Raw genomic sequence first — 24,453 nt, 5'->3', positions numbered from 1 at the left:
GCAGATGCTCATCGACCATATAGTGTAGATAATAGTAGGTACCTACCTAATTACCTAAACTTTCTGCTCATTTTCTACAAAATCTTTTCTACATTAATATTATGAAGAGGTACCTAAAACTTGTAAGTTTGGGTATAGGAAGTAAGTAATATCCAGAACTAGTGAGCCGATTTTGAAAATTCTTTCACTGATACATAGCTACATTATCCCCGATTGCTATATGGGCTATAAATTATATCACGCGAATATAAATAGTCGCGGGCCAAAGCTTGTGTAATATAATTGGGTCAATTTGTATCTCGCCACTTGGGTTCTAGTGGAACGCTTTTGATCAAAGATGAACATTATTCAAGTCGGACTAATTAAGCTTTCCAATTTTCTTAATTGGTGAAGAGACTTTTTGTATTGTAGGTATCCACGCACAAAAAATAACCTACAAATTACTTGACAACAGAAGAGAAAGGGATATATAAAGATCGAAATAATTATAGGTTATACTCTTGGTTATACTATTCTATAATAATTATTATTTATTCATCTTAACTATTACCCATATCTTACTATCCATACTGTACATACAAAGAGGAGTAGGTTCTCAATGCGACCCTTAGGTAATTGAACGTATAGTAGGATGAATAGTATGCACCATGTGTATAATTCAAGTAGGCTATAGATAAATAGCAGAGCTAAATACATATGTAAGTAATTATTTTGAATAATTTATATTTTCTTGCTTCACGATAATAGTATCATGTACCTATTGTAAAATGTGTAAAGTAATCAACATTCCAAATACCGTCGAAATGTAGGTATGACTTCTACGTTATAACTTTTATTTTATGCATTCAGATTCAGTTAAAAGTATTCAAAATATATTCAAACATCACCCGTGTTTTGTTATTTACATTTTGCACTTTCGATGAATACAAACGATGCATATTCTGTGACTCGGACGGACCAATATTGTATACGAGTTTCCCGAAACTATTTTCTGTTCGTTACTAGTCTAGTATTGTACTTATTCAGAACCAGCAGAGCGACTGGGATTACGAGAGGTGCCTTCGTAATATCATCAACGTTTTGTAACGTTTTGATTAAATACTTACAGACAAACATACATCTCATACATAATATTTAAATTAAATAAATACCGATTTATAATGTGGTTTGTACCTAAGCTATGACTAAAACGAAACATTGTTTCTAGTATTTTACAATTGTTGAATAGTAGCGCCATCTCGATTATTTTGTTTTTGAATTAAACATCAAATCAAATCAAATCAAATCAAATTATTTTATTTGCTTAAATGCGGGTTAAATTGGTCTTACAAATTCGTATTTGGTATCACCACATTTGCCATGGAATGGAACATAAAAAATAATAATTATACGTATCCTTTAGTCGTAGCTACGAAATCCTCCATGTGCGGTCTGGCTTGCACATTCTTAGCCGGCTTTTTTCCTATTTTTTGAACGTATTCTAAAAAAGGAAAAACTGCTTTTGATTAGTAAAATTGCCATTTTCGTTTCCTACATGCACCCAATCCTCAGTTTTCAGTAAGTTTCAACAACACGTGACCTGAAAAACATTGGATCGGTCGGTTTAACGGACTATGAAATTCGAATCGCGTATTTTGTGCGAGCAGTTACGGTATTAATTTAAACTTTGTGGTGAACGTATAGGTAGGTAAACTTACGTCGACTAAATATGTGAGTATGGCTGAAACAATCTATACTTATAATGAAAATCACTCACGAAATACATAAAACCTGTTCAATATATTCAGAAATACGCTATCTACGAGTATGTTAGATATAATAAAAGGACAACGACCAAGATCAAAGTTCGATTCCGGGCACGCAACCAATAATTAATTTTAATCAATTAAATTTATTTTATAGGTATAATTTGCCTTAACCATGTAGGAAAGCATCGTGAGGAAACCCGCGGACTTGAGAGTTTTTTAAAATGTTCTCCATGGTGAGTGAAGTCTGCCAATCCGCCCTTGCGCGGCGTGGCCGACTATAACATAAGACCTTCTCATTCTGAGAGGAGACTCGGCAGCAATGGATTGATGATGATGAACAATCAAAATTGTAAATTAGAACAGACTATAAAAAAATTCTTACGCTAAACATTTTCAATTCTGTGTTCAGTGCAATTCAGTTTTGGAGTATGAATGGAGTAGAGTTTGGTTAAAAATAATAAGTAAAACTCTTTTACTGTTGAAATTATTTATATTCAATTTTAAATTTTCAGTGGGAACTTGGTTGTTGTTTGTATATTTTACTGTTGAGGTGAAGATTTTAAAAGAGGTATTAAAACTTTAAATTTTATTGGGATTTAATATATTTACATTAGTTTATGAAAAGGCGTTTACTCTAACATGCAAAGTACTTTTCATTCAATAAAGATGCTTATTATTTTAATATTCTTATTATTTATTATATTTAGATGATCTAAAAATCGGAGTACATCCGGTTGTTAGGCTCTAACAAAATACATGATTGCTCGTGTTTGGTACATAGCAAAGAGTCCCACCCTTTCCATAGCAAGTTCAATAAGTTATTTATTGATTTATCCGGGACAAATGGATCATAACTTTCGGTATATTTTGTTTATAACTTTGCTATTACTTTGTGGTAGAAGGCATTTACTACAAATAAACAGAAATGTTGTTATTATTTAGGAGTGACTCGATTTGTGTTGTGAAAAGTTGGAACCCCAGAAATAATGTTACAACTTATTTGATATGAATTTCGTCACATGGCTATTTTTACACACTACCCAAAAAAAGGTTGTAACATTTCAGATTTCATATATGTACAAGAAACTCACATACGTACATAAGTATGTATGTACGACGTACGTATGTGACTTTCTTTATTCCACCATAACTTCTTAATGCCTGATTTACATATGTATGGAATATCGTTCAAATCCTTATATTTGTCCCGAGTGACACTGGCTATAATTTTTTGACAAAAGTTTAATACGGTGGCTGTAGGGTAGGTATGTTGCCCATATTGAATATACGCTATAGTAAATCTTTTTAGCTAATTACAGCACTAGGCATTCGAAGCTTAGAAATGTAGACCTTAGGTACAGCTTGAAGAAATGCAAAAAGAAAGCGCTAAATAGGACTCTATGCAGATAATTTATTCATTTGTAAGAAATTCATACTTAGTACTAAAAGTACAAAATGTGGTCGACTGGAAGTACTTAGAGTAAGGCGCGTTGTAATTTGTGATAAATTGATAATATAAGACCCAAACCCCTAATAGCTTTTTGATGATGCAGTATCTGATAACATACATTAAAAGCTGATGGCTGAACTTACTTAAATGAGAAGTATTCAAATTTGATACCGACGACCATTTTAGATTTACTTTCTTTAATTATTATCTTTGTAAGGTTCGTAGGTACGAGTATATAAGCTCTTTCAAACCCATAACTTTAACATTATTATTTGGATTAACAGATAGGTAGGTAGTTTTATTTTATAAATAGTTTCAAATCATCACTACCCATAATATTATAAGCACTTACTTAATATGTGAAAGTATGTTTGGTTGTTGGTTTGTCCTTCAATCATCCCGCAACAGACGACGGGTCAATGTAATTGACCCGTCGTCTAATTTTAAATCTTGTCGTCTTGTAATTAAATGAATTTGCATGAATATAGTTAAAGACCTGGAGGCTACTTTTTATCCTGGATGAAAAAGCTCCCGCGGAATTTAAAAGACCTATACCTATCCACGGGGCCGAAGTCGCAGGCTAGTAATAAATAGGGTGACGAATAGCAATTTAATTCATTTTGACCTTTGACTTTGACTTTGTATATGGAGTTCGTTATGAGATTTGGTCGGTCAGCTCAGTTACCATAACTTTTTTGCTCGAATATAATGTGGATAATATATAGTTCGAAAGATTCGATGCGTCGGGATTACGAGGTATTTGGTTGCAGGGTGACCTCGCACTGGAAAGCGTAGGGTTGGCAGACTCCGTACTAGATGGACAGATGAGATCAAACGAGTCACAGGCAGCAGCTACAATACAAACAGCACAATACAGTGGCGCATGCACCCCTACATAAGATATCTAGTTCCAGCAATGGATGTCTACCGGTTGAAGACAATGACGACAATGAACATTTCGGAGACAATTTTAAAAATATAAATATCTCTCCATTTTATCATGACTTTTATGTTTTTATACGTAAAACGCCGTAACATGGAACAATACTATTGTGATTTTTCAGATTTGTGAGAATCACGTCTAAACGACTCTACTGATATTCATTTCGCACGCACGGAGCCCAAGGAATGTGCAAAGATGCGTAGCGAGGGATGTGTGTTAAACCCATCGACAAGGCCACTTTATTTACATTACTTGTCACATCGTTGTTCTAGTTCCCAATTTTTAGAGTTCCTTACCTCAAAAGGAAAAACGGAACCCTTATTTGTTGTCTGTCTGTCCGTCCGTCCGTCCGTCCTTCGTGTCTGTCAAGAAACCTATAGGGTACTTCCCGTTGTCCTAGAATCATTAAATTCGGCGGGTAGGTAGGTGTTATAGCACAAGTACAAGGAATAAATCTGAAAACTGTGAATTTGTGGTTACATCATTTAAAAAAAATTAAAATGTGTTTCAATTTTCAAAGTAAGATAACTATACCAAGTGGGGTATCATATGAAAGGGCTTTACTTGTACATTCGAAAACGGATTTATTTTTATTTTTATGTATAATAGTTTTTGATTTATCGTGCAAAATGTTGGAAAAAATACCCGAGAACGGAGTGTGCTCGCGCACCCGAGTGTGGGACTCTGATTCGCACTTGGCCGGTTTTTTTTTTTATAACACCTGCCATCAATGAAATACTTACACCCCTCTGCCCACATGTCTTCATGATAATAAAACAAAACAAAAATTAAAAATGAATTGATATTGCAAAACGGATCAGGGAGAAGCCAATATTAGGTCAAGTGATTCGGCACATGTTTTGCATAATGGCCATCGATTTATGGTAAAACCATCAACTTTCCTTTGATCTTCCCTTTGAAGTAAGAATATAAATCAATGAATAAATTTAGTTTGCTCTAGGCTGTACGATTTGATGAATGGATATTGAATACTCATTCAAGGGCAGATTCCTTAAATGCTTAAATAATAGTACCAAAGTATCGTAAAAGTAACTTAACAATAAATGACTTGTTGCTTTGTTTAATAGGTAAAACCATTTTTGCTGATAATAAAGAAATTTCATCGATGCTACCGCCAGTGGCTGCGAGCCATTAACACCTTTATTACATCACAATAAGATGTTCCTCAGGATAACAAATGCCAATCATTTTATCTACCATTATTATATTATTTTATTTATTAGTATTTCTTTTTTGGCCGTATTATAGTCATAGGCATAGTAATAAATAATAATTTAAAACACAGATTCAAAATCTTTTAGAAGAGATAGTAACTCCTTTAGGTACTTTCGTCGAGGTCCAATTAGTTGGAATACCCAGTTCGAGCATGAAGAATTACTCTCTTGAATATTTTTATATCATTATAGGTATTGTAATAAAATAAAAGTAAAAGAAAAAAATCAAGTTTTAATTTTATTTGATTGCGTTTTTATTTTATTGCTTTGCTTTTACTATTTTTTAGTATCATTTTAGGTAATATAAGTTCTACTATGAAGAGAAAGAAAATATTTTCACTTTCTCCATATACTTATTATATTACTGGTTTTCTCATTTAGGTGTAATGAAAGTTATTAACAAACAGTAGGCAACCGCGTGATGGCCCATTCAAAAGATTAATGGAATCCGATTCACAATGCATAACTAGAGACAGCGCGGCGCCGAGAATGGAGATACGAGGAAGCGCGAAGACGACACTGACTGAACGCTCTCACTTCAAAAGCTTTTACAAGGTTTGTGTAGTGCTGCGATCAAAAACTGGGTCGCTGGTCGTGATTTGTGTCTATTTAAATTCCAAATGCGGCGCGCAAGTGCAAATAAGAATTCATGCACAATGCATTCCAATGCCGATGTAGGTCAGTCGCATCTCACAATAATTACTATGGAAGACGAAGTGCATTTACTGGATCGCAGGGCGCACTTACGACATCGATGAGCTGGCTGAGCTTAAGCTTGATGCAGACGCGAAGTACGTCGGTCGTGTTGACGACGGGGCGCACGAGTTTGTTGTAGTTGGACAGCAGGTCGTCGTAGAGGCGCTTGGCGTCGGGGTTGCCGGCGGCGACGGCGCGCACGAGGCAGCAGGCCGCCAGCCACCAGACGAGCGCGGCCATCAGCTCCCTGGCTCGGGCATCGTTACGTAAGGGGCGCGGCGCAGCGAGCGGCCCGGGCGCGGCGCGGTGCCGACTGCCGCGCGACCCGCCTCACGCCCGCGCCGCCGCCCGCCCTCGCCTGCCTCGCCTCGCCTCGTCTGCCTTGCTGTATTTTCCGCGCCCTCGGCCTCGCTCCCTGCCACCGCGCGCCCTTCACGACTCTAAACTCTTTCGTATTTTGATCAGGTTCTGACTTGAGTAATTATCGCTAAGCTTCGTCAACTTGCGGCGCTGTTGTGAATTGCTTATTACTATTCTCAGTACTTGAGAATAGTATTTGCCTGTACAAATAATTACCAGCTGAATATTGGATTTTTTGTATATGAAACTACTTCCCAATAGTACCTATTTTCCTGAACAATGGTCGAAGGTGCGTAATAAAGTTTGTAGTTCCCAATTTTCTGAATGAAACCTAAAAAAAAGTTTGTTTGTCTGTCTTATGCGTTCGCGCATTGTTCATCCAATTGAATTGAAACCTTATACAGTTGTAGTCAGTCAATTGCGTGGAGGTTTTTGACACATCATAGTACAATAGGCAAGCTCATCGCGTTGAAAAACATGCCGGATATAAGCTAGTTCGTATAACAAAATCAATTTACAATTTTTATGATGCCGGAACAAATAAAAAGTCACTAAAAAGCAATAGCCCTTTTTTCAAAAAAATATTTGATTATAAAAAGCTTTATATATCTGACAATAAAATCCTTTCGACAATAATATTATGCATTCGTTGAACTAAGAATGTTATGCCTCTTCCTAGTGAATCCAGTAATCTATAAATACTTCCGAGTCGATAAAGCTGTGACCCTTGAAGCACTCTTTATTGACGCCTATATACGGCCAGTGAAAACAATGTCTCATAAAATAAAAAAACTTGTTGTACACAAATGCTTAGTTTGCACAAGTGTAAATTAAAAATTTATAACACCCCCGACAAGTGAAGGTTACAGTAACTAGAAAAGAGCTGATAACTTTCAAACGGCTGAACTGATTTTCTTGGATTATAGCTACACTCTCGATCAAGCCACCTTTCAAACAAAAATAAACTAAGTTAAAATCGGTTCATTAGTTTAGGAGCTGCGATGCCACTGACAGATACACACGTCAAACTTATAACACACCTCTTTTTGGTTCGGGGGTTAAAAAATAAATTAAAACATGGTCTATAAATTTTACCGCAAACCTTAACACAGTGTAATTAGGGTTATTTTGATATTGCGTGGTCACTGGTCTCATTCCAAAAATTTTGCATTTTTTAGAAACAAGAGAACTCAATTCCAAAATTCCATTACCTTTGCCTACGTCCCTCGAACTTCGTAGTTGGTATATGTAGCTGCGTAGCTGTCGTAGCTTGCGTAGCACAGTGACGAATGAGTTTGTTATTGAGTAACATCGGTGACCAACTGATCGGAATAGCATGGACACGGTAACGCAATTTATCGTTCAGTTTTCGTTGTGGACAACTAAATTATATATCCAGTGAGATACGCAATAAGACCACAGGACCACTAAATTAATGCTATCAGATCTTGTTGTATTGTTTAGTAGCCATTTATGGTAGGTTATTTCAGACAATTTGATAACAGACAATGGGCAAAATACAAAAATCCTCAGAGTGACCACTTCAAAAATATGATTTTAAGTTCTCTACGATGAATCGACTTTACGAAAAAATGTTGGGAGACTCCAAAATGTGACTTAACTAAAGATATGATGGAACCATTTAAAACTAAGCCTGTCTTGCACCTGCACCTTGAACACAATACTGGTCTTCGGGGGACTTTATCCCTAGTTACCGAAACTAATATCGTTCTAAGTCAATAATTTATTCAATAAATAAAAATAGAAAATTATATTACATTATTATATTATAAACTACCTACTTAGTTTCAAAAGTGACCACATGATGACCATAATTATTTTGGCCATAGTTCTTTATTTTAATTACGCTTTAAACAATTGAATATATGCCATCCAGATTAAAATTTACTAACCAATTCAATTACTGGTTAGTTTTTAATCTGAATATAAGCGGATTAATATCATTGGGTAATAAATTTTGTGGTTTATAGGTAAACACTGGGGTAAAATTCGATTTGGATTTTACTAACCAAATATTCAAGTAAGTAATTATATCAAATAGGTCCAATTCTCTTCAGGTTTCAAACACGTAAAACTCTAATAAATCACTACATATAATAAAATAGCTCTTCACTTTTGCTGTAATGTATACAGGTACCTAGATTATATCTACCGAGTAAGGCATAGTATATTAAAATAGGTAGGTACTTTTGCGAATTAACAACTTTGCTGTTTATATTATTCTCATAACACCATTGAGTATTCTCAATTATTTTTTTCTTAGGAACGCGGTCGGCACACGGTTAGCACAATAATATATTAAGTATTACTAGTAAATTGTAGTATGTACGAGTAGGTATTTTATATCAAGATACTCGCATTATTACAAAATCAAAGCCTTTTTCAAAATAGACGCCATAGTGCACTCTTTGATTGCCAATTATTGAATTTCTAAGATAAAATAATTCATGTAATAATCATAAGTCATTGCGTCATAAACTTAAAGGGTAAAGGCAATTTAAAACACTAAAATCGGAAACGAAAATTCAATTTGTTATGGGTGTACCAGCTATAAAATCCGCTACTACTAAGAACAATTTACTTCAAATCTCAAGTTACACGAACATAATTGGCCCGTTGACCTTCGAGACCCTTTTATTTAACGGTATTAGACATATAATATATCAAAGTTACACGAGAAAGCTTTTCAAAACTCGGGTAAAAGATTTTTCCATTTCACAGAACATTCGTCTCAGTTGTATGTCGTTGTCTGGATTAGACTAACAATAAGTTATGTGTCTTGACGCTAGATCTACTCTACGTCTCCCACTCAGTACTACGATACTGTCGCAATATTCAAGTAGCTATATTCGCATTATTTAAAAAAAATATTATTATTGATTCTAACAGAGCCACTGATAAAGCCTCCCCATTAAAGGTCCCCATTAGGTCTGCCTACAGTACTCTATAACATGCCAATCACAGACAAAGGGTTTTTTTTAAAGTGGCGGGCAAAACTGATGTCGGAAGGGCGCTCCATATGAAATTATATCTTAAATACTTAGATAGGTATAACACACCTGTTTTAAGGCAACGCTGTCAGTGGTGTTCTTAATTTTATAACCTAGAAGTGATTAACAAGTAATAAAGCCCCCCTTACAGCCCAATTTGTAAATGTCTAATTTCTTTTTGTTTGAAGTTGTTACTTACTGGGTAGGTACCGATCATTCAAATTCCCTATTTAATTTCAAGTGCTCATTTCCTGCGATAAGTTTTTCCAATTCTTTTGTTACAGTTTAGAAATATTACGTCTGTTTATTTATTTCCTACCTAGTACCTACCTACGTAATACGGTATCATTGAAGGAATAATCCCAAAGGAATTACATTTTCCTCTATCGCGTCGTCCTTGCTTAGATAACGTTCAATTTTATCGTGGGCTGCTGTAAACGACAAATTACTATTGGTTTTTATTAGACTTACTTTTAGTGCTGTTAAGATCAAAGAAAATATAGTTAGACTGAAAATAAGATTTGCTTTCAAGTAAAGGTACCACGTATCTATGCAATAGATTAGGTGTATGAGAATTTCGATATAAAGTAGGAATTATTCGTATAAGTATGGTTATTTGAATATGTCTATGCATAAATGGAAAATTTTTAGTTTCAAAATAGTTGTATAGACGCTCTATAAAATATTGAAATTCATTCTATACTGGGTTTGTCTACTACCTATGGCTAACCGCAAAGTTAGTTACCTAACTATAACTGTAATAATAATTATAGCTATACGATAATAATATGAACGAAGATGAATGATGCTTAGTATAAGTAAATACGGATTTAGGCTCACAGCTGCTTCCCGCGCAGTCAAACAAGAAAGTCAAACAAGCTTTGTTCCCGGGATAACGTAAACGACTTTATTATAGTTTGTCATAATAAAATTCCGACGAATTCTATAATAAAAAAACTGGTCAAGTCGAAGGGCACTGATCGTACAAGCTTCTAATTTTTTTTGTGATGTAACCACAAATTCTGTTTTCGGATTTATTCCTTTACTTGAGCTATAAGACCCACCTACCTACCAAATTTCGTAATTCTAGGTCAACGGGAAGTACGTACCCTATAAGTTTTTTGACAGATACAACGGACGGTTGGAACTTGGACCGACAGACAGACAGATAGACAGACAATAAAGTGATCCTATAAGGGTTCCGTTTTTCCTTTTGAGGTATGGAACCCCAAAAGCAAACCAAGCCTCAAATTTTACGAATTTTATGAATGACGGGATTTCTTAAGGAGTAACATTTTCACGATCAGCAGTAGTTTTGAAGTTATAAGCGAAGATGTACCAGTAACCAAACTAACACAACCTTTTAGAAATTATCTATTCATTGGAAATACCAAGTAAAACAAATAGAAAAAGAAGAAAATAGAAAAAGGTATAGATTCATCCACCTCCAAAAAACCTCACATCAGAATAATTTTAATACACACAGTCTTCTCAAACAACTTATGTACACAATGGTACGTGTCTGCTTTATATTCTATGGTGCAATATTTGCTCATCAGTCATAAATTACAGGTCTATAGTAAAACAACTGTTTACATATTACTAACAAAATGAAAAATATAGTAATAATTTTAACTTTGTGCCTAACAGTGCAGTTGGTAAAGACATTTTCTAAACTTTATAAAATTACGTATTTATTTAGAAGTATTTCTACAAAATATAATGTAATTCAATGTTGTCTGTAATCAATTTTACTTACCTCCCGACACAGAAAAGTGTAGATATATTAAGCTTGAAGCTTTAGTACCTACGGGCTACGAGTACAGATCTGTGTGTGTGTGTACGTATGCCTGTGACATAACCATTATATCTCAAACGGATGGGCCGATTTGAATGTAGTTCTCTTCGGAGGCGGGTTTATTTTGTTGCAGGTGATTTAAATGTATTGATAGTTGTATTTTTATTTCCAGGTCAACACTGATCCAACATTCTTTAGTGGGCTAAGTATGATATTTGATAGAGTGAAATATGGCATTAGTAAATTAGTGAGTGACGTAAGATATGATTTGGAGAATGTTTTCAACTGCACCATTAAAGCTGTGAATGTTTTGATACATGCTAGCAAGAATTAAAAATAATTTATAATGAATTAGAATTTTTTAGTTGAACTCCAACACATTCAGGTCTGCTGTGATAGCCTAGTGGTTAGAACCTGCGGCTCCTAATCGGAGGTCGGGGGTTCAATCCCGCGAACACAACTCTAACTTTTCAGTTCGTTTTAAGCAATTAAATATCACCTGCTGTAACGCTAAAGGAAAACATAGTGAGGAAACCGGCATGCCTGAGAGTTCTCAATGGTCTCAAACGTGTGTGAAGTCTGGCAATCCGCAATGGGCCAGCGTGGCAGAATATGGCCTACACCCTTCTCACTATGAGAAGAGACCCGTTCTCAGTAGTGGGTCGGCAATGGGTTGGTCACATTCAGGACATCGCACATTACACAGACTCGACGCGGATTCCCCTCCGACTTGTCACACTCGACTCACAGTAAAGCATGGAAAATTGGAAATGTGAGTTTTTCATGTACTTACCTCACGGAATGGAATTTTTTAAAAATTAATTTCTTCTAAATCTTAAATTAGTAATTTGAAAAAAAGAAAAAAAACTTTACTTCGGTTACTTATTTAGCTAGATTTTAATTTTGATTCTGCTGATAGTTGTCCACTCAGCTTTCATTCATTTTAACGCTAAACTTCTTTAAATTAATTCTCTAGTTATGTACCATTTTTTCATAGTTTTCAATCGGCTTCCGATTGACGTTTTTCCTATCAGCCCCTCGTCGGCGGAGGACATTGACTAATGACCTGGACAAAAATCTTGCTCATTTCGACCGAATCGTTCTTGACTCGAGTGGCTCTCTTGGATAATGTTAACGTTTTCCCCTAATCTTTAAAAACTGGTGCAATAAAATTAGATTTTCTCCGCCATACCTTTTTTAATTCTTTTGGTTTCTTTGCTCTTTTCTTTCGATGTTAACCTGCCTACCTTATACAGCACATTTTTACGATATCGATCGTGTACTATGCTTATATCTATGTCTACCTTATGTGTTTAGTTTGTTTTATTAACAAAAACCTTAGGCCCAGTTTAAACAGACGTCAAACCAAAGAATATTTAATAGTAAGTATAGCTACCTACTTTACAGGTTAAACTCGTATTTTGGGTTTTTAACGTCCAAACCACTCCTAATTTTTTTTTTAAATAAAATATTTGCCATGTTATTCATTAATAATATTCCCCTTTTCTCTCCAACTAAGCGTACAGCTTGTGGGAAGAGTAGGTACAACAAAAGTACAACGGGTCGTAGTTATTAGGTACCTATGCTTTCACACGGACCAAGGGGAGGTCTGACTTAGATTTGTACTAAATTAATCATGTAAAGAAACTTCCTAGAGCATAGAATAATCTATCGTTTTACAACATAGTGCCTGTTCTTCTTATAATAACCCTCCTTTAGGCTTCGCCGCAGTTGGGTACAAAGAATAAAGATAGGTAGATATTATATTGCATACTACGCAATAGATAAAACGTTAATGTTACTATAGATGCCCGCGGCTTCGCTCGCGTGGATTTAGGTTTTTTAAAATCCCGTACGGACTAAATAGGATAAAAAGTAGCCTTTGTGCCCCCCCGAGAAGCTATTATCTCTGTAACTTTTCTTCAAAATTGGTTAAGCAAATGAGCTTTTAAAAACCCCGTAGGAAAGTTATAGCCTATGTCTGTCTCCGGGATTTAAGCTATATCTCTGTACATTTCACCGAAATCGCTTAAATGGCTGGGCCGTGAAAATCTTGCAGACAGACAGACAGACTGACAGAAACACACACACACAGTATGGAAGTTTGGATTGTATATTTTGTAACCATAAAATAGGTAGGAAACTGCCTGCTTAGTGAAGATTAAAATTATACGTAGTTAGCCGTGAAGGTACAATGTACATTTGTTTGTTTTGTAGACACTTGTGCATATATTACTCCGAATTTAATATTATGATTTTAAACAGTGTAGAGTTAAGCCTTTTATGATGTTAATTCAACACTTTGGCAGTTATTTAACAAAATCGATGTTCATTAAAATTGTTTGTTTCCTAACTTATTATCTTAATAGCTCCTTACTCAATTCTTTAAATAATACAATTACTGGCAACGCCGCACGAGGCATCGTAGGATAGGTACCTATGTACATCGCAGTTTATACAAAAGAGGCTTGTGACGGCATGGGTCATAGTGATATGACGGGCCATGCTCGCACTAGACTGGCTTCCTGTTCCATATTGCAGGTTTCCTCACGATGTTTATTTCACCGTTAAAGCAAGTGACAGCGGTGACAGCTTAATAAAACGCACATAACTCCCTGGACCCCCAAATAGGAGGCCGACATCTGAACTACTAGGCAATCATGGCTTTTTAGGTAAATACCTATAGAAACCGAATATGTGTAGCAGCTAATTTTAACATCGTAAATCCAATCTAATGGTACAACTATTTGCAATACATTAATTAGGTACAATCTGGCATGAAGTCTCGAAACAGTGAACTTAAATATTTATTGCCCCAGCAGGAATCATGGTTAAATCCTAAGTATAAGTTGTTGAGCAAACATTTAGAGTGTGTGAAAATCTTAAACGCGCATGACGCGCACATAGCAACCCGCTGTATAACTCGCAAAAGTTGTACCAGAATTGAATCAACTCAAATATGTATATATATATAATAGGTTAAAAACCGGTCAAGTGCGAGTCAGACTCCCGCACCGAGGGTTCCGTACTCAGGTATTTTTTTCGACATTTTACACGATAAATCAAAATGATAGGTACACCACTTGGTAGGCGTAGGTAGTTATTTTACTTTGAAAATTGAAAATGTAATTATTTTGTTCATGGACATATTTTAATAAATTTTTTTTGTGACTAATTCACGGATTTCGGATTTTTTCCTTTACTTGTGCTATAAGACCTACTTATCTGCCAGATTTCATGAAGTACCCTGTAGTCTTGACAGACATTACAGACGGACAGACAGACAACTAAGTGATCAAATTATAAGGGTTCCGTTTTTCCTTTTGAGGTACGGAACCCTAAAAATTATACACACTTACGCGCGCATTCAATACCTACGTAACGCCCTAACGTGCTACTTCCATCATGGTTTGCGTATAAATGTTTGTCAATAATTTCGTTCTTCCAAGAAAATAATTAGGTAGCTTTTAACTAGCTATTACTGCTATCCTATAACCCATGATGTAGCTGTAGAAGAATAATAGTAATTTATATACCCACCTTATCCATGAACTTACGAGTAGGTAGGTATTGTCTATAATAAGGTTAACTTTATTAAAATAAAAGGCGGAAATGTGACAAAATACTTTTAAAATTATAATCAGATACCTACGGTTAACATATTTTAAAGTCTAGCCAGATCAAATTGCTGTCCTTTGAATAAACTGTTTAATACTTTGTCAGAATGTTGGCTATCGGCAACTATTTTCTTTGCATTGTTTACGTCATCGGAACTGACTGACGTCGATTTAAAAAACGACGCTAAAGAATCCATACCCATGCTAAAGATAGATTCTTCTTTTTTCACTGATTTGGGTTGACTATATTGTGTTTGTTTACGTTCCTTGCCATCTGTTTTACGATGTATCTCTTCTTTACTGTATATTTTTAATGCCACATCTTTAAAAGTTATAGTTGAATTAGTATTACTATCTTTAAGTTTTATTGATAACAAATCTTGAGAAGTCCTTTGAGGCGACTGTTTTTCTGTTGTTGAATTTAATTTTTCATATTTTTGAAGTTCTCCTTTTAATTTTTCTAATTCATGTTTTTCTAATATTTGTTGGCTATTGATTTTTAAATGCATTCGGTCTATTACTTTATCGAAAATGCGACCGATTTCGCTAGCTTCTGTTTCGTTTTTACTGTTTCGCCGTAAATCATTCAAAAGTTGAATTTTATCCAAAATAGATTCCACAGGTGGTTTGTTATTATCGAATTGCAATTTTTTGATTTCATTTTTAACATTTTCTGATATGTTTTCCGATTCCTGCTTTATTATTTTACTTATTTCGGCTAAATGATTAGCATCAAAAGCCTTATTGGGTGCAATTTTTAGGTCCATGTTCTGTTTATCTAAAACGTTAATTATTGTTTTATTAACATTGTTGATTGAATGTTCAGACTCGTGGGAAATACGCCTCGAGGAATGTTTATGATGAATAACCGAGTGTTTCCGAATTTTAGAGACAGTTTTGGTCTGAGTACCATCTCGGAAATTCAAATCTTGCTCTTTTGGTTTCTCTGTACCTTTACATCTTTGGTTGTATAGTCTACGTTGATCAAGCAGTCCGTTTTGAACCAGCACTTGTTCAACCGCTGATATAGTACAATAAAAAGTGTCCTTGACGTCAGTGACGACATCGCCTAATAATTTTCCAAATCCTTGATTTATATTAGACACGGCGCCACGAATGTCGTCCAGAAAAGACGCTTGAGCCTGCAACGTAAAAAACAAATATCTTAATTATTCTGGACTTGATTTGTTAGATATGAGCACAAATAGATTTACAATCTATACTGCGCATATACACAAGTAATACTTACTTTTAGAAACAGAAGAATAAAAACAATTAATGAAAGTCCCCTCATTATAAACGAAACAAAATTAAAACCATATCAACACAGACACAACCTATATGAAAGAATTAATGCGTAGCTACTATTAATTCTCTATAAATATCGAAGACTAGTTAGTTGTTACCACTAAAAAGAAAAGTGACGTCTATTTGCTGAAGTAAGCCACGGGTGGGCCAGTTGTTTCGCACTTGTGCAAATATTTGTTTCACATTACTACTACTACTTCGCATTATACCGAGCTATATTGGAATATAAGCCAAATTAATATTAATGAATACACGATTAGCATATTATTAATTTTATACAGGAAACAAATAAAACGTCCATATAGTTAATAGTCAAGATTTTATTTATTTAAATATACCCTACACTCTCTTATATCACAAACAGTTAGACTAATTGATTTTAACAATGTGCCGTTAAATAATAGATACCGTATCATAGAATTCATAGAAATCATAAAATTCTGAGTTCTGATTCGCACATTGTAAAGCTTAACTAAAATAAACTATGATAGAGCAAGAACGAGCAAATGACATGATATTGTAACCAAGTGAAATCGTAATAAAAATAATAAAAACACAACGATCCAAATAAATACAATTAATGTTGAGATATGGCAAAGTTCTCACTCTAACAAATAAATATTTTAAAAGTATTATCTACAAAGTTAAATATAAAATAGGTACAACAAATTAGGCAGTATAATTGTTGACAGTAAAGCTGAGTTATTGCACATCAATATCAGCAGCTTTGTGATAAAATGTTGATCATTTAGGAATATATACATATTTCGCCTATTCACAAAATAAATGATCTATTAAAGGAATATCAAAAATTATTTAAAATGCTTCGATTTTATGGAAATTACAAGTTATTAAATTAAACTTAAATTCAAATTTTATATGTTATTAACTTACAAGTTCACCTAATAGCGTCTGATATAATTATTGTCACATTAATGTAATTTTTACTTCAAATGGCAACAATATACCTACTTACAAAATTTTGAAGACTTTTTATAATAAATCTAATAAACTTTTACTTTTAACACAATTTTTTTGACCAGAAGGTTTTATTCATGTCGTTTTAGCCACTCGCCATGTTACGCCTACGCGAGTGACAGTGATCTTAAAATCTTATATTTTCGTAAATCACTCCTAAAACCATCTTTGAGCTGCCAGCATGAAACTAATTAATCACAGATTCATTTCTCGATGTTGTATTGGCACTTATTGAGCAAGATTTTCCAAGTATAACATTTAATAGTGTGTATTGCCAGGTATTCTGTTCTATAATATCAACAATGTTTATATGATTTCGAGAGCTTTTACACAAACACTTTAAATACAAAAATTCATTTTCAAGATTTTGACGCAGCTGACTCAGTTTATGAAACAAGGGCTCTCATGGATTTTGATCTTTGATCATTTAGAGTTTTTGAGATTTTAGTACCTACTCATTCATTTGGTAACTATAACCTAGAGAAAAATATAATTTTAAATAACTGACAATTAAAATACATTTTTCTTTTCCATTTAACGTTACATGGCAATTCATTCATATCAAAATTATAACTTAATCATACTACTTATATTACATTTATATTTAACATATTCGATTATAGTATTTATATCTTAGCTTAATGTAGGTACGCATTCGCAAGCAAACATCGCAGTATATTCAAAACCTAGAAGAAGATTTTGTTTTACGAAAGTGGAATTGAAGCCTATTGGTGCCGCCACATTGCAGGTATAAAATGTTTTGAAACATTATTGAACAATCTATAAACATTTGATAGTTTGCTACAATTTGTGACAAAAGTTCACCAACAATGCGGCGATTCTCTTGTTCTCTTGAGAATCTGCATCTCTTTCTTTTTAACATTGCTAAAAAGGACGGAACATGAATTTTCAATTTAAATATACTAAATTTTAGTGCATGCTACTTTAAACAATATGCTCGCGACTGGCAGCTACAGTCACGAGGTTTGTGAGTTCTAAATTAAATTTAAAACTCAAACTGCGTCCGTCTCTTTCATATTACATTGGTAGGAACAAGGAAGGATACTCTAAAATTTAGTTGTGATCAGTACCAATGTTCAATAACGTTTTATAACATTTTATAATTACAGTGTGACAGCACCATAACGTTTTTAGCTGGTCTGAAAAGTACGAAGGTGCGGTATATGCGTAGCCGTGATTTTGCACCAAAAACATTATATATCATGTGTAATGTGCATGTTTGACAGGTCGTTGTATGTGACGATTCTCCTCACTTGTTTTGTTTAATTTACATTCACACTGAAAATAATTGGGTTAATTTTTTGACAGATTTAGAGATTTGTCGAAATGTCAAAAAATTCCCTCTTCAACAAGTTACATGATAATGCAAACGCAGTTCGATATATTAACAAAAAATAGAAATTTAACATGTTTTTATGTACATTTTCCTCAGTGCAAACTCACGGTAACATAAAAATATTAAAAAAACACTTTACAAGACATTATTTGTACAATATTCATAAACGTATATCGTCAAAATAAAAGACAATTTAATATAATAAAAAAGCTGTCACCTTTAAAATAATAATAATTAATTATATTCATCTACATATTTAAAATTATAATTGTTTAAAATTTGTAAATATACAACACATAAAGGTGTTCATTTTAATATATTAAATGAAATCTATATAATACATGTATAAACGACATGTATAAAAGAATAAATAGCTGACAAATAAAGCTACATTTCTTCAAAATTAATAAAAACATGCTCAGTGGAATGTAAAGAGTGCATCCACTAAATCGATTTTACCTTTAATATAAAAAATGGGTATAGTTAAAAATAAAGCGTATAGAAAAAAAAACGTAAAAATAATCAAAAATAAAATATTATATTAAACTAAAAAATCGTTATCGAACTATAATCCATCCAATAAAATAAGTTCCATTGAGAGGTAAAGTTTGGTTACTTCTAGTACCAATATCAAAGTGCAGCTACTTCATTTTATGAGATAACTACACACCCCGTGTACTTGAGGATGTAGTAAAGACAACACCACACTATACATAATTTATACGCAGTCAGTGTGAAATAAAAAGGAGCAAAATATTACCATCCTTGCTAATATTATAAATGCGAAAGTGTGTGTTTCTGTCTGTCTGCTACGTTTTCAAGGCTCAACCGCTGAACCGATTTTTAATGAAATTTGGTACAGAGTTAGCTTACATCCCGGGAAGTTCCTACGGGACTCCTAATAATCTGTCCGTTAAACCGATTTATATGAAATTTGGTACAGAGGTAGCGTACGTCCCGGAAATTAACTTCGGCAACTTTTTATCCCGGAAAAGCAAAGAGTTACCGCGGTATTTTTAAATAAACCTAAATCCACGCGGACGGAGTCGCGGGCATCATCTAGTAAAAAATATTTAAGAAAATAAACTATTGAAATAATATAAATCGCAAAGAAATCTTAGTAATAAATTGTATAAAAAAATTACGAAAATCATAAGAAAAACATGGCTCTGGGCTTATAATAATGGATATCATTATATCTTAAATACGAACTGTATTGAAATATATTATTGAGCATTTGAGTTAGTATTAATATTATTTATTACTTACTACTTTTTACATTACTCATTATTTATAAAGTAAAAAGGTAATACTTTTTGCTTGGTAATACTTATACCACTTTTCATAAACAATTATCTGATATGTACCTATAAAAAAGATAACGTAAAATCGAGATACATTGAAGTATAAGATTTTAAAATATTCAATTTAGTTACACTTTTGTTCCACTCACAGTAATTATTTTTTACTTCATATTTTTTTGTAATTAGTAAGTATATGAAGCTTTTTTATACTATAATATGACAACCTTCACGATATGAGTTAATTGTGTTTCGTGATTAACACGTAAGCTACTTTTTATCCCGGAAAATCACGCGGGATTTTTAAAAAACCTATGTCCACGCAGACAAAGTCACTGGCATCATTTAGCAAATTTTACAAAGCAATCTATTTACCAGAAAGATTCCGTTATAAACGCCATGCTCACGATACTTTGTTATACTTCAATACTTGTAATATCAGTTCACAAGATGGATAAGGTAGATTTCTTAACATTATAATTTTAAATTGCATGAAATATAAATATTTTTAATTATTTTTAATATAACTATCATAAGTATATCTAATCAACATTTTTATTTTCATTAAAATAAAAATAACAAGAGATCTTTAACAAATATTTCGCACATTATTATACAATGACATCAATTTCCGCTCAAAAGGACCCACAAAAGGTATATCAAAATATAATTTTATTAGAATAATTTAGAAAATAATTGATCAACTCTTCTATTTATTGATTACAAGCTAATGTGACTAATTCTGTTGTACACAATCTCTAAACAAACTAAATGGGCAAGTCTAAATCCAAGTCCAAAGCCAATCCTTTTTCACAGGAAACATTATGAAAGGGATAGCAATATTAAGACGTCATTTTAGTTTTGTTTAGAGATTGCGTTTAGCCATATATCGCTTAACATAAGAATTAATTACTTAACTTTCATGCGTTACTGTTACAAATATTGAAAAAGACTTTAAAGCTATTGTCTACCAACCAGAACCACGAACTTTCGGATTTTTGACATTCTACTTCTATATTCTTCATTGTTGAATGAATATATTTTCTTTGCTTTTTCCTTTGTAGATATTGCGTAGAAACTTTTAAAGCAGATTTACTCGGTATTGTCAAGGGGTACTGACGTCATCATTGGGCGGGTCCTCTCTCCTTGGCGGCGTGGGTGGGTTAAGGGGCGGCGGGCCGAGGGGCACCTCCTCGCGGGGCGGGGGGAGCGGTGCTACGTGCAGCTTGGGCAGGGGAGGGATGGGCGGCGTGGGCGTGTCACCCCGTGCCGTGTTGGCTTGTGGATTGGCTGGAATACCGTTGTTCATCCGCTGGTAGTGTGGCTTCCACGTGTTCGCTGGCGGTGTGTAGTTGAGGTGGTCGTATTCCATTTCTGAAATAAAAAGTGCACTTATGATACGAGTATACCATTTGAACCCGCTAAAAAGGGAGCATTCCCCAGAATTACTATGATTTCGCTACCTTAGGTACCTTAAGGCTTATAGGAACATAAAACTCACTCTGCAAAGATGAAACTAGCATAATAAATCTTGTAACGGGAATCGGCTACCAATCCATTTCGATCTCATAAGAGAAAGAAAGATATTATAGAAATAGTTTACCTACGTGACGGAAAGAGAGGTGTTTATTTAACTTTACTGCACAGCATCGTAATAAGAGTCGCCATTTCAATTTTAAAGTTGAGATGCTCAGTTAGAAAGAAAAAGATTATGATTACATATTACTCTAATCACTAGAATTAAATACAAATATAATCAATCTCAAATAGTTTCTTACTTACTTAGTAATAGTACAAATGCGGGATTTTTAGAAATCCTATATCCACGCGGACAAAGTTACGGCATCATCTTGTAGTTTAGTAAAATATTTGGAGCCAAACTCACCATATCCCTCTTTGTGTTTAATCTCGTCATAAACATGGTCCAACTTATTGTCATCGTCGATACAATGGTACAACTTCGGATTCGTCATATCCGCGTCCTTGTTCTTCATAGAATAGGGATCATATGCTGAAACAAATTCAGTAATAATATAATCAATAATTATTTATTCCAATATCAAATTAAAAACAAAGCATACAAAATTGACTGACTATACGTCGTTTCGTCACTTTGATAATAATAATCAATGTGACAGAACGACATATCTTGATAATAATATATTGTTATCCCTGTCATAATGCTCCCAGTAGAAAAGGATAGCATTAGATTTAGACCTGTCAATTAAGTTTAGCTAAGAAATTGTGAACAGGAAAATTAGGCACAATATTGTTCACTTTTCGTAGTGTACAACAATTAATAATAAAGCCACTGAGAATGGCATGGGGATCCACACTGCCAATTTATCCCGACAGGTGGCGTATAAGCGAAGCGACCATAAAGGTAGTATCATCTGAGGAACCGGCTATACAGAGCTGTCAAACGTCGTAATTAAAAAAAAATTGTCATGTAAACATATGAAACCTCTTTAGATAACAGCTTGCATTGGCCGGAGCTCTCGTGGCGCCCTGTTAGATCAGTTTTGCCTGTGGATCCCCATTGGTTTGCTGTCCGTAATGAAACTCACTGTTATGCGAGCTGGAGGCTCCCATTCTTAGTTTCTCCAAGGTGGTGTTGGTGAGCTTGCCGCCAGCGCCGAGGTTGTTGTTGAATATGTGCGTCGCGTTGTTCAACAGCGTCGTCGAATCGTCTCCGCGCGTCGAGCTCGGGAACGAGTACACAGGATTGTCGAAGTGTTGTTGTTCTGTGTCATAGAAAAAAAATCGGTGAAATGCGAGTCAAACTCACACACGAACGGTTCCGTACCATCATAAAGAAATATTACTTTTGAAAGGAAACTAATCCAAAAAAATATATGGCGTCATCTAACGGCATGATACAAAATTAGTCGAAGTGTACAAGACCCCTATGTTGGAAGGAGTTTGCATGTGCGTGGGAAAAAGATATGGCACAACGCGTATTTTTTCCAATACAAGTTAGCTTTTTACTGCGATCTTACCTGAAGTTAAGTGACGATGCAATCTAAGATGGAAGTGGGCTAACTTGGAAGGGGTATGGCAGTTTCATCAAACCCATTCCCTTGATTGGTTTCTACGCGGCATCTTGCTGAACGCGAAATCGCTTGGCGGCACGGCTTTGCCAGTAGTGTGGTAACTAGTCACTGAAGCCTCCCACCAGACTGAATAAGTAATCGAAGTGCTCCAGCTACCCAGGCGGGGAGGTTTTTTTTTTTAAATTCACTATAGGCAAACGTTTGACCACAGTCAAACTAATGGAAAGGGATGATGTGGCCTAACCTAGACGCGCTTACCTAGAAGATGCCTTTTCACTCATGTTATAAAGATATCCGGATTATGATTGATAGGATAAGTATTGTCACAGAGTAAGGATCGACGAAGACGTCTAGATAGAGCAATCATGCAGTAACCAGTAACGAGCGCCCCGGGATCTCCATAGTAATGCCGGGACATTTACCAAGAGATCAAAGACGTCGGACTACTGTATCTCAATATATTGTGGTGCGGCTGACCTGGCTGCAAGCTGGGGTCGGCGGTGTAGTGCACGTGCGCGATCTCGCGCTTGAGGTTGCGCACGCGCTTGCGGTAGTACAGCAGCACCAGCCCCGCGCCCGCCGCGCACGCCGCCACCAGCAGCACCAGCACCGCTGTCAGCCCCGCGTTTGACCCGTCTGCTGGACACGACACAATTCTCAAAAACAAAAAAAAAATATTCATCAGGTGTTGAGGTATTTAAGAGGTATCTAAAGAATGAAGTGAAGAAGTACAATCCATGTTTAGTCCGCGCCATCTGCGCCCTTCACCACTTTGTTTACTTGGCAATTTCATTTCTACCCACTTTGTGTTTGTATAAAATCGCAGAACCTAATTTATGGATTTATTTATTTATTTATAATAGACTAAGCAGCTTTCGCTGATATCAGAAGTGTTTAGATTTCCAAATGGTTGCCCAATCTATTCTTGAACTGATTGACAGAACGTTACATAACCGCATCTTTGGACAATTTATTCCATATATGAACAACTCTGTTGGAGTGTTTTAATGCATTTGACGATACCAATTGATATTGTAGTTTCATATCATGTTCTCTTAGTCTAGGATAAGATACATATTGTTTATATTATATTGTTAAGTTTGATGAGAATAAAGTTTCTTTAACCGTATCGTTGGCACACAAGAGTAAAATTTGACAGTCCTTCAACAAACTATCCTATAGTGGAAATGGGTTGTCACTGACTATTGGCGCGGTCGACAACGATGGCGTCGCTGGCGTGGATGTCGCAGTGGTCGCCGATGTAGCCGCGGTGGCACACGCAGCCCTTCACCGGGTCGCACGCCCAGTTGCCCTCCGACGAGCAGTTGCAGGCTTCCATGCAGTGGTCGCCGAAGTAGCCCACCGGACAAACTATACATGAAAAAGAACTGTATTAAGACAATAGAATTTTAGTGCAGTCGAGGCACGACTACAGTGGGCTTAGTACCAGATTTTGCATCACACTTATGTTGATAAAATTCAAATGTTGACACAATCGTTAAAATAAAACTGACCTTAACTGTCTTGTTTAAAGCTCAAATTCGTCCATACATTTTCAGCCAGATATTTTTTTATTTATCTATTTATTTATTTGTACC

The 24,453-nt window shown here is 34.9% G+C and overlaps 3 protein-coding genes and 1 long non-coding RNA gene across 8 annotated transcripts in view; 1 reads left to right on the top strand and 3 right to left on the bottom strand.

The window, feature by feature from the left end:
* Window positions 1–6,373, bottom strand: part of LOC123867832 (acetylcholine receptor subunit alpha-like) — a 39,242-nt gene extending 32,869 nt beyond the window's left edge. For all 3 annotated transcript variants that reach the window (XM_045910119.1, XM_045910120.1, XM_045910122.1), the window contains exon 1: window positions 6,124–6,373. In XM_045910119.1, the coding sequence (XP_045766075.1) occupies window positions 6,124–6,312 (189 nt within the window). In that variant the 5' untranslated portion in view covers window positions 6,313–6,373. The remainder of the gene's footprint in view (window positions 1–6,123) is intronic.
* Window positions 6,374–11,011: 4,638 nt separating this feature from the next.
* LOC123867862 lies at window positions 11,012–11,589 on the top strand. Its single transcript, XR_006796522.1, has 2 exons — window positions 11,012–11,101; window positions 11,414–11,589. It is a non-coding gene; the product is annotated as an uncharacterized LOC123867862 (long non-coding RNA).
* Window positions 11,590–14,905: 3,316 nt separating this feature from the next.
* On the bottom strand, window positions 14,906–19,378 carry LOC123867845. Its single transcript, XM_045910140.1, has 2 exons — window positions 16,108–19,378; window positions 14,906–16,000 (listed from the first exon to the last, which is right to left on the bottom strand). The coding sequence occupies exons 1-2, from the start codon at window positions 16,150–16,152 to the stop codon at window positions 14,906–14,908; spliced, it is 1,140 nt and encodes a 379-aa protein (XP_045766096.1). The 5' UTR covers window positions 16,153–19,378.
* A 592-nt stretch (window positions 19,379–19,970) lies between these two features.
* Window positions 19,971–24,453, bottom strand: part of LOC123867824 (protein draper) — a 29,918-nt gene continuing 25,435 nt past the window's right edge. For 2 of the 3 annotated variants that reach the window (XM_045910098.1, XM_045910096.1), the window contains 5 exons: window positions 24,059–24,226; window positions 23,333–23,494; window positions 22,370–22,546; window positions 21,688–21,813; window positions 19,971–21,176 (listed from right to left, as the gene is read on the bottom strand). In XM_045910098.1, coding sequence (XP_045766054.1) covers window positions 20,908–21,176; window positions 21,688–21,813; window positions 22,370–22,546; window positions 23,333–23,494; window positions 24,059–24,226 — 902 coding nt within the window. In that variant the 3' untranslated portion in view covers window positions 19,971–20,907. The remainder of the gene's footprint in view (window positions 21,177–21,687; window positions 21,814–22,369; window positions 22,547–23,332; window positions 23,495–24,058; window positions 24,227–24,453) is intronic. The other variant, XM_045910099.1, reaches the window with a different exon arrangement.

Source organism: Maniola jurtina, chromosome 8, assembly GCF_905333055.1.
Source record: "Maniola jurtina chromosome 8, ilManJurt1.1, whole genome shotgun sequence".
In the NCBI taxonomy this organism is placed as follows: domain Eukaryota; kingdom Metazoa; phylum Arthropoda; class Insecta; order Lepidoptera; family Nymphalidae; genus Maniola; species Maniola jurtina.
Note: the sequence above shows the minus strand (reverse complement) of the source record. Positions and strands in the feature narration are given on the sequence as shown.

Bases quoted from the DNA above. Each gene is read 5' to 3' on its own strand.
- LOC123867845 (XM_045910140.1), bottom strand. From the start codon at position 16,152: ATGAGGGGACTTTCATTAATTGTTTTTATTCTTCTGTTTCTAAAA. The intron at 16,001-16,107 runs GTAAGTATTACT...TTTACGTTGCAG, and splicing joins TTATTCTTCTGTTTCTAAAA to GCTCAAGCGTCTTTTCTGGA.